This window comes from Babylonia areolata, chromosome 7, assembly GCF_041734735.1.
Source record: "Babylonia areolata isolate BAREFJ2019XMU chromosome 7, ASM4173473v1, whole genome shotgun sequence".
NCBI lineage: Eukaryota > Metazoa > Mollusca > Gastropoda > Neogastropoda > Buccinidae > Babylonia > Babylonia areolata.
Window position 1 is genome coordinate 6,575,713 of NC_134882.1, and position 10,282 is coordinate 6,585,994.

The window sequence follows — 10,282 nt, forward strand, 5'->3', positions numbered from 1 at the left end:
CTTGTCGGAGACGCTGATGTGGCCCAGGAACTTGTTGGTGGCCTGGTGCTCCACGATGTCCGTGCCCGACGGGGACAGGGTCAGGATGATCTCAGGGGCGTTGTCGTTGACGTCGATGATATTGACGACGATGTAAGCGGAGGAGGACTGCTGAGGTTTCCCGCGGTCCAAGGCTTCTATCACGAACACGAACTTATTCACCGTCTCGTAGTCCACCGGCTGCGTGAGGTACAACCTGCCGTCGGCCGTGATCCTGAAGTGGTCTTTGATGTCCTGGCCCACCCTGGGCCCCAGCTGGTACAGCACCTGCAAGGAGGAAGGTGGTAAAGTGGTTTCGACGCGCTTATGTGGCCAATACAGTATCCGTTAAAAAAAAAAGTCTTGGTTCGAATTCCGCTTCTCACCCTTTTCTCCCAAGTTTGACCACAAAAATCAAACATAGCGTCTGGTCATTCGGATGCGATGATAAACCGAGGTCCCGTGTTCGCGCATTGAAATAAGGGCGCACGAATGTGTAAGTGTCGTCCCTCTGTTTATTATATTATTTTTAAGCGTAAAACATCAACCGAATTTTAACAAATTGACATCAATCCATCCCCCAAATCTTAAATGGCATCTGGGGGAAAGGTCATGCCAAAACCCCCCATCCCCCCCCCCATCACACCCCACCCCACACCCCACCCACCCCAAACCCCCCGATTGCAAATGTAGTGTGGCGCATAAATATGGAAATTCCCCCACACACACACACATTTTTTGACCCCCCCCCTTTCCCTCGTAGTAAACTGACTTGTTTCATACACAGACCAGACACAAAAAAAAGACAAAAACAGCCCAGACAACAGACCACACACACACCCCACACACACACACACAACACACACAAAAAAAAACCACACCCCCCCCTCCTCTTGGGAAAAAAAGGAATCCCAAAAAAAAAGCCCCAAAAAAAAAAAAAAACCCCCCCCCCACACACACCCCAAAACACCAAAAACACACAAAACACACCCACACACCCCACACACACACACACACAATTTACTGCATTAACTGATTGACAAATTTGTGTGTTTTTATTATTCATTCATTCATTCATTTACCATTGCCTTGTGCTTATAAACCTTTAATTTTTCATGCAACAATATCTTTTTTTTTCTTCTATTCTGTTCTTTTCCCTTTCCCACACACACCACAACACACACACACACACACACACACAAAACAACACAACACAACACAACACAACAAAAAATTGAAGAACAACGCCCCTGCCCGTTGCTGTCGATGCCCCTGTCAAGGCCGTAGGGCCGGGAGGGGTCTCGGCCCGGGGCTTCTCTTTTCGTTGACGGAGTTTGGAAAAGGGGGTGAAGGCTGGGGCGTTGTCGTTGCGGTCCGTGATTGGCGTTTGATGAGCACAGAGCCTACGACGAGGAGACCCCCTGTGAGGCCACGAGGTGACAAAGTAGGGTCGAATTTTTCCCTGTCCCCATCTCCGTCCCTTGTGATTGATGATAATTAATGATTTATAATGATGATTGAGGATGATGATATTAATTACTTTTCCCTACTACTCAACTACTACTACTAAAAGAAAGTTTTTCGGTTATGTTCGTATCTCTGATCTGTCTCCCCCAATTTTTTTGTGCCCCCGGTACATTTGGGAAATAAAGTATTTCTATTCTGTTTTATTTACTACAAAAAACAACAACAAAAATCATCATCATCATATCGTTGTAACGTGTATGAGAAAAAAAGAAAAAGAAGAAAAGAAGAAAGAAGAAGAAGAAAAAAGAAAGAAGAAGAGAAGAAGAAGAAAAAAGAAGAAGGAAAAAAAAAGAAAAATTTTAATGACGAAAATGCTGCGCACTGCTGTTGATCATTAGGTCATGATAGGGTGGTGATTTTAAGAAGAAGGAAGAAGAAGAAAAAAAGAAGAAGAAAAGAAAAAAGAAGAAAAATGTTATGCTGTGCTTTTGATGATTGATGAGTGAGATGATGAGAAGAGGGGAAAAAGGGAAGGAGAAAGAGGAAATTTGCGCGCGCGCGCACACACACCACAAACCACCCAAAACACCACACACACACACACACCCTAATTAAATATATATAAAATATATAATATATATATATATATATATATATATATATATAAAACACAAAGAGAGAGAAAGGGGACGGAAGAAAAGGAAGAGAGATGCAGGTTCCAAACAAACAAAAAACACAAAACCCCCAAACCCTTGAAAGCCATTTCCCCGTAAACCCAGTGCCACTGTTCTTTTTCCCCCCCACTCGAACACTTCCTCGTGTCCTGCCCTTTGGGAAGTCGTGGTGAGGGCGGAGTTGGCCATCTGTCGGGTCCTCGCCCGCGGCGGTAACGAAAGGGCCCGGGCATTTCCCCGGGCACGTTCCCTTCCCCTCTTTGGGGGGGAAAGGTCGGGCATTGTGTTTTTGTCCCCCGGAATCACCCCGGGAAGGTGAAGGAGGTGATAAAAAGGTTTTAAAAACCCTTGTTGTCAGTAAATACTGGGTCCGTGAGCGTCCCCTGTTCTTCGTGGTTGAGGGTTTTTGCCAGGGTTGAGCCTTACCGTCCCAGAACAGAGTTCGTGGGGACGACTATGTTCTATCAGGTTAAAGGTTTATCTGCAAATCATTTTCCGTGGGACAAGGTTCTACAGGGTTTAAAGGTTATCTCCCAATAAGCGTGCGTGGGGAAACCAAAAAGGTTCTGTCATGGTTAAGCCCTTTTTTGCCAATACAGCCCCCTGAAGTCGCTATTCTATTAGGGTTTTAAGACTTTACTCCCAATATAGTGTCGGTGACGACGACTGGTTTACCATTTTTAATCCCTTATCTCCAATACATGTTTGTGGGGATCACAATTCGTTGGTAAAGACCTTTTTTGGCAGCGTGTCTGAAGACTACTTTTTTCTATCATGGTTAAGGCTTATCTCCCCAATACAGTTCCCTGGGGTTTACCATTTTTTCATTGGTTAAAAAAAAGCCCCTTATTTGCCAAAAATTGTGTGAGGACTTGGGGTTCATCTTTTCAGAGTTTTATTGAAAAACGTTCGTGAAGATCTAAAGGGGTTCTTCATGGTTAAACGTTTATCTGCCAATACTTGTGGGTAGGATTACAAAGGTTCTATAAAATGGTTAAGACGCTTATCTCCAATCGTTCGTGAAGATCATGGGTTCTATCAGGAAAAGACGTTATCTCCAAAATTTTGTGAGGATTCCCGGTTTTCATGGTTAAGAGTTTTTGCCAAACATGTCGGTGAAGATCCCGGGTCTATCATTTTTAAGACCCCTTTTCGCCAAAACAGTGTCTGAGGATCGACTAGGTTCACATGTTTCAGACGCGTATTTTGCCAATACAGTGTCTTTGAGGATCTACCAGGTTCTGTCATGGTTAAGACCTTATTTCCAATACATTGTCCTGGGGATCTCTAGGTTCTTCATTTTTAGACGCTACTCCCAAAAAGTGTCTAAAGATCTACGGTTTTTGTCAGGGTTAAGAGTTTATTACAATACTGTCGTGGGATCGCTGGGTTATCATTTTAAAGTTTATCGCCAATACAGTGTCGTAGGATCACGGTTCTTCATGGTTTAAGACGCTTTTTGCCTCAGTGTCGGTGAAGATCACTTGTTCTATCACGGTGAAAGTTATTGCCAAAAACAGTGTTTGTGGGGATCTACCTTTTCTATCTGTTTCAGACCCGTATTTCCAATACGTGTCGTTGAGGTCTACCTTTTTCTTCAGGGTAAGCCCTTTATTGCCAATACAGTGTCCCTGAGGACGCTAGGTTATCGGTTGGGGGCCCCCTTTTCTGAAAAACCCGGTGTGAGGATCTACCGGTTCTTAAATTTAAGACGTTATTCAATACATGTTTTGAGATCTCCAGGTTCTATCATGTTAAGGCCCCCCATTTTCCAAAAAATTGGGGTGAAATCATAGGTTCAAGGGTTTAAGACCCCTTTTCCCAAAACTGCCCTGGGATCTACAGGTTTTTCAGGTTTAAAACGCTTTTTCTGCAAACGGGTTTGGTAAAAGGTTTACAGGTTTCATCAGGGTTAAGCGCTTATCTGCCAAACAGGTGGTAAAAGATCATTTGGTTCTATCAGGTAAGCGCTTTCTCCCAAAAACAGTTTTGTAGGGACTCTATTCTATCTGTTTCGCCTTTTTTTTTTTTTACAATACAGGGGCGTTAAATCCCATTTTTAGGGTTGATTTTGCCAAAGTGTCCCCCTAGATCAAATTTGTATGGTTAAACCTTATTTAAGAAAGGTAGCAGGTTTTGGTTTCTTCCGGTGGCGCTATCGGGGCCCTTTTTTTTGTGGGTCCCCATTTTTTGTTTTCAAAAAAGGTTTTGCCAAACGTTTTGGGGCAAACCGTTTCTTATGGTAAGACCTTATTTAAATAATTTAAAAAATACTGGTTCTATAAAGTTGGGCCCCTTCTGCCAATACGTGTTGGAAGATCCTGGTTCTTATCAGGTTAAGACGCTTATCTGCCAATAGTTCATAAACATTATTTCTTCGTCAATCTGGCCCCGGTCTTCTCGCCCTTTTCTTTTTCCCACGTTTGAGCCAAAAACAAACTGATCATCTAGTCACACGGATGAACGCTAATTAATCGAAACCGAGCCCCCCGGGTGTTGCCAGCACCTTTTGGCGCACACACGAAATAAAAATCAGAAATTAAATAAGAATCCAATGGTTTACACAGCTTAAAAAATAACCACACCCCCACACACAACCCCCCCCTCAACTCTACTCCCCTCGTGAAAAAAATTCGTTCCGTTTCGTTTCAAGCGTTTGGATTATGCTGCCTAAGCATCTCTAAGCGAGGGGAAGCAGCGTAAAATTATGGATCGTCTGAACTTATGACATTTCCCTTGGGAAAAAAGAAACAAAACAAAAAAAAAAAACAAAAAAAATAAAAAAATAAAAAAAGCCCCAACAAAAACCCCACGGACGATTTAGAATTTTTAGCCGCCCTCCGGGAGGTCTTCCGATGACGGCCAGTCCCCGGGTCTGGGCATACCTTGTTCCCGACACCCCCTCCCGTGATCCCCTCCTTGTCCGCCCACCCCGGGCTCGTTGTCGAGGGGGAAGTAGCGGGCCTTGTCTTTCCTCTGCCGAACAGCTCGAATTGAGGGCCCGGGAAGTCCGGTGCTGTCGGATTGAAGAGGCCGGTCCAGGGCCGTGTTGCCCACGAAATCCCTCATCCTGCCCCCGTGATGTTGTCGTCACCCGGAAGAAGTTGTCGTCCGGCCCTGTCCCCTTGGCCCCTCAGCCAACCCAAAACCAACACAAAAGGGCAATTGTGTTTTAGAAGTGGAGCAACGTCACGAAGGTTGCGAGGGGGTTGTTTGGACTTTTTCTTCTTAGTCATCATATGTCACATCCCCCCGTCCGGGGCGTCGTCGGCGCCATTTTTCGTCGACTTCTTTCTCGTCTCATCATGGCATAGTTTTTGTGGTTTTTTGTTTTGTGTGTGTGTGAAGGGGAAATTTAAACAAATCGTGGTTGACACGGAATCGGAACAACTGACTGGGGTGGGTGGGGGGGGGGGGAAAATTTACCGTTTTGTAAGGTTTTTCATTTTTTTATGAGTTTTTTTTTGATATTTGTTTCACTTGAAAAGATCATCCCCCACATGTACTATTCGCAAATTTTTCTTGAAAAAAAACAAAACCAAACTCCCAAACAACAAAAAAATGCCTCTGTGAAATTTTTTTTTTTTTTTTTTTTTTTTTTTAAGAAAAGAAAAAAGATAAAAACCCCTCAAAAACCAATCCCACGATTTCAATCAAAAGCCAAAAAAAAAAAAAATCTCAAAAACGCACTAAACGCAGGGTTCTTGTTTTAAGGAGGGAAGCGGGTTTTGTTCGTTTCCCTTTCCCGGCTTTTTCCCCGGGCAAACTTTTAAGACTTTGCTCAACTAAGTTTGGGTGGGGGTGACGATCTCCATCTTTTTCTGATGCATCAGCAACAGCAGCAGCTGAAGGGAAAAAATCAGATCTTGAGGGAAAGAGTAAAGAGGTGGGTGGGAGGGGGGGGAGGAGGGGGTTGGGGGGTGGGGGGAGGGGGGGGGGGGGGGGGGGTTAGGAAAGTTGAAAGGCAGCGTTTTCTTCTGTCTCTCCCTTCCCCAGGGTCAAAAAGCCCCGCAAAAGAAAGAAGGAAACATAAGCAGTCTTGTTTTTGTCCTATTCCCCTTTTCTCTGTCTCCTCTGTTCTTCTCTGTTTGTGCCCCTGTTAATCACCCCCCTTTCCCTTAAAAAAACCCACACACAAAACGTTTCTCTCTCTCTCTTTTTTTTTTTTTTTTTTTTGTGGTGTGTGGTGTGTGTGTGTGTGGTGGTGTGTTTTGTTGTGTGTGTGTGTGTGTGTGTTCTAAGTGTGTGTTTTTGGGGTCTTGATGCCTGAGGGGCCCAAAGTTTACAGCAAACAAACCCGGGCATACGGGAGCGCGCTCTTGTTCCCGGTTAAATTTTTCCCTTCTTATCAGCTTTGCCTTTTCAGGACACAGCCAAAAAACCCCCCGGGCAGGCATGGGATGGGGGAAAAAACGGTGGTGGGTTGAGTGTTATGGCCCCTTAATCGCGGACTACCCTTACTTCATGGAGGCGCCTTGGGAATAAAAACGTTTAAAGTATTTACCCCCCAAAAGGGGGTATGGCTGCCTACATGCAGGGTAAAAAAAAGGGGCATACCAAAAAACCCACTGGTGCAAAGGTGAACGGGGGGTTGCAGCCCAAAAAGAAGAAGAAGAAGGAAAAAAAGAGAAAAGAAAAAGAAGAAAGAAAAAGAAGAAGAAGAAGAAGAAGAGGAGGAGGGGAGGAGGGAGGAGGAGGGGGAGGTTAACGATGGGTATACTTAACTGCCCAATTTTCTACCGTGATCAGGGGCCAGGTCTTTTTTGGCATGGTGTTTGTTTTGGGGTCCTTCGGAAAAAATTTTTTTTTTTTTTTTCCCGGGTAATGGGTATTGACTCAGTTGTTGGGAGGGGGTAGGGGGTCTGTCGTGACCTTCTCTCTCTTCTCCCTCCTCTCTCCCCCTTTCCCTTTTCTCACTCATTTTTTTTTTTTTTTTTTTTTTTCTCTTCTTTTTTTTTCTTCCTCTCAGCCCTATCTCGTCTGTCTCTCTTCTTTCAGTCTCTGTCCCTGTCTTTGTCTGTCTGTCTTTCCCTCCATCCTATGGAGTAAAAATGTTTGTAGAACGCACTATATTTTCAAAAACGTAATATATTATCTTTTTAAATACTATTTTGGTTTTCCGACCCCACGACGACGACGAAACCCTCTTGAGCTTTTCAGTCTCGGTGGGTGTGAACGCGCATTTATTATTATAGTTATGGGAAACCCTTTTGGGAAACGCTTGGGTCCGCATGGGGCAGGGAAAAACTCTTTGGTTTCATTTTTATTGTAATTCTATATACCAGGTTTTTACAACAGAACAGAATAAAATGGGAAAAAGAGGCCCAAAAGAATACAATACAAAACAACAGAACAGAATACAATAGAAACGGGATAAAACAAAAGAATATAATGAAATGGAAAAGAACAAACGTAATAGAACAGAACAGAAAGAATAGAACAGAAAGAAAAAGGGGATTTTGAATGGAATGGGAAAGGGATAAATAACAAAAGATCGATGAGAATAGAAGAGATGAGAACAAAAAAAAAAAGAACAGAAAAGAAAAAATAGAATAAAGAACTTGAGCCTTCGTTCCCCCCCCCCCCCCCCCCCCCCCTTTTTTTTTTTTTTTGGTTTTTTTTTTTTGTTTTTTTTTTTTTTTTTTCCCCTTTCCAAAAGAAACACAGTAAGCTATTATCCTTACCATAAACCCAATTATTTATTTTCCCCCTACGCCCGACTCAGCCGGCCCGCCATTTCCTTATTCCCCGTCTCCGTGCCCGTGCGCGTAAATCTTCGGGTTCTTGCACACGACGAATGCGTCAAGCCCTTTGGGGATAACATTCGTTGACTCTTCGTCTTTGGGTCAACGAAATAAGGAAAAAAAGAGACAGAGACAGAGAAGAAGATAGGAGAAGAAGAGAGAGAGGGGCGGGGGTGGGGGTGGGGGGGGTGGAGTAAGAGGGGAAAAGTGGTGAGTGGGTTTTGACAGTTTCAGTTTTTTTGGGGGTTTTTTTGATTGTGTTTATTTTACATTTTGTGTTATACTTGTGTGTGTGTGTTGTGTGTGTGTGGTGTGTGTGTTGTGGTGTGTGGTGTGTGTGTCGTGGGGCGTGTGTTTGTGATTTTTGGGTTGGGGTGGGGGGGGGGAGGGGGAGGAGGGGGGGGGGATGAATAGGTTTTTATGATGTTTGTTATCTTTTTTTCTTTTTTTTTTTTGATATTACATATGTGTTTTATTTGTAAAAAACCTAGGGGTTATTTTAGAGATTTGGCGTAAATGCAAGCAAAAGCTAAAATAATAATAATAAAATAATAATAAAAAAAAATAAAAAGAAAATAAAACAACAAAAATTGGAGGGGGAGAGGGGAGGCAGGGAAAAAAAAGAAAGGAAGAGGATGGAGGAGGGGGAGAGGAGGAGGGGGGAGGGGAAGGAAGCGAGAGTGAAAACAGAGGGGGGAGAAAAAAGAAGAGAGAATAGAGAGAGGGGAGAGAGGGTAAAAGGGATAGTGATGACAGAGATAAAGAGAAGAGAGACAGAAGAGAGAAAAAAAAAAAGAGAGGAAAAGAGAGAAGAAAGAAGAGGAGGGGGGGAGTGAGAAAATAGAAGGGAAAGGATGAACTATTTTACTGCCATTGACAAAACTTACTTTTAGCAAGGGGGACAACCCTTTTTGGCAGTCAATGCACATCCACAGAAATCGCAAGTATCCAACTCCTTGCAGTGAAACGAAACGGATTGTTGTCAAACCCTTTTTCCATGATTACACGTCAAAACCCTCATTGATTAGGGAACGGAATTCCCTTTTTGTACACGCATCCCCCGAAATAATTATGGTTTGTTATTGTTCATTTTGTTTTCTTCTTTTTCTTCTTCCGTCTTTTCTTTAATTGTCTTTTTTTTTCTTACCGAAACTAGTCCACATCCCCAAAAGTTTTTTTCTGTTTTGTTTTAAGAATACGGCTCACATCCAAAGAACTCACCCAGAAAACAACTCCCGGGGAACGAAATCAAGCCACACTGGTTTTAACCACCCAAATCCTGCAGCCAAAAACAGGCGGTCAACAACTTACTGACCCTAGGGATCATAATTCCCTCCTTTTTTTTATTTTTTTTTTTTTTTTTTTTTTACCCCCCCAAAAAGTTTCTCAAAAAAAAATCCCCTTTTCTGCGCTTTCGCAAAAGCTGCTTCCTTCCTTGTCCGTTTATCTCTCAGCCCCAACGGGGTTTTTACCGATGTTTTAGGGTTTAAAACAGAGAGGGGCCCCTTCCTACTGAGCCTGGGTTAAGTCCCCTTTTCCCACGATCTCTGGTTTTAAGGGCCAAGCCCCAAATGTCGGATTCTGACAGAAGAGAGAGGAGAGAGAGAGAGGAGCAAATTTCAAGTGGCTCGCGCAGCAACGCCCACAGAAAGGATTCCCCTGATTCCCCACAACAACAGAAAATTCGATAGCAAGGGTCGGTCACTTGGACATGACCCGTAAATGAGATAAAAACCCCAGCCCCTTTAAAAAACAAAAACGGTGAGAGTTAATGATAAAGGTTTAGTGGGAAGACGAAAGTTTTTTGTAGCGACGGGAAAACTTTTCGTTACTCATGGGGGCAACTTTTGGGGTTAGACACCCGCGTGGAGGGATTTGGGGGGGTGGGGGGGGGGGGGGGGGGGGGGGGGGGTGGGGAAAGGGGGGGGTTTTGTTATCACACCACACACCCCGCCCACGCCAACGCGTTTCGGTCGTGTCATTTCCAGTTTTTTTCAGCAAGACCGGCAGGCAAATGCTTGTGTGACTTTTGCCTTTTTTTGTCAGCCCTAACGTCTCCATTACCCCACGGTCGCTCGCTGTGGCGTCAAATTTCAAAGCCTAATGTAGCGTTAATCCCCTTTTTTTAGGAAGTCAGTACGATAAAGTCGTGGAAATTCCAAAGACTTTTTTTCTGGGCAGAACTTCTCAAACTCAAAAGGTGGGGGGAAAGTGATTAGTTTCGGGTTTGCTGTAAACCCCCTGTTGATTATCACGTCCTAGTTCAGACACTCGAAATTTCCCTGATAAAACCGGGGTTTTCATGTAGTGAAGGTGACTAATGCGGTCAGGGGAAAAACCCCCCTGTCCCGTGTCTTCCCCGGTCCACGCCGGGGGGGG

General features: G+C 44.0%; 1 protein-coding gene across 1 annotated transcript in view; it reads right to left on the bottom strand.

The window, feature by feature from the left end:
- The window catches only part of LOC143284306 (protocadherin-16-like), a 129,062-nt gene that overhangs the window by 112,319 nt on the left and 6,461 nt on the right, over positions 1–10,282 (bottom strand). The window contains exons 5-9 of the mRNA XM_076591008.1: positions 7,874–7,942; positions 5,091–5,229; positions 2,290–2,417; positions 1,265–1,439; positions 1–306 (exon numbers count right to left, since the gene is read on the bottom strand). The exon at positions 1–306 is cut by the window's left edge and continues 1,386 nt beyond it. Coding sequence (XP_076447123.1) covers positions 1–306; positions 1,265–1,439; positions 2,290–2,417; positions 5,091–5,229; positions 7,874–7,942 — 817 coding nt within the window. The remainder of the gene's footprint in view (positions 307–1,264; positions 1,440–2,289; positions 2,418–5,090; positions 5,230–7,873; positions 7,943–10,282) is intronic.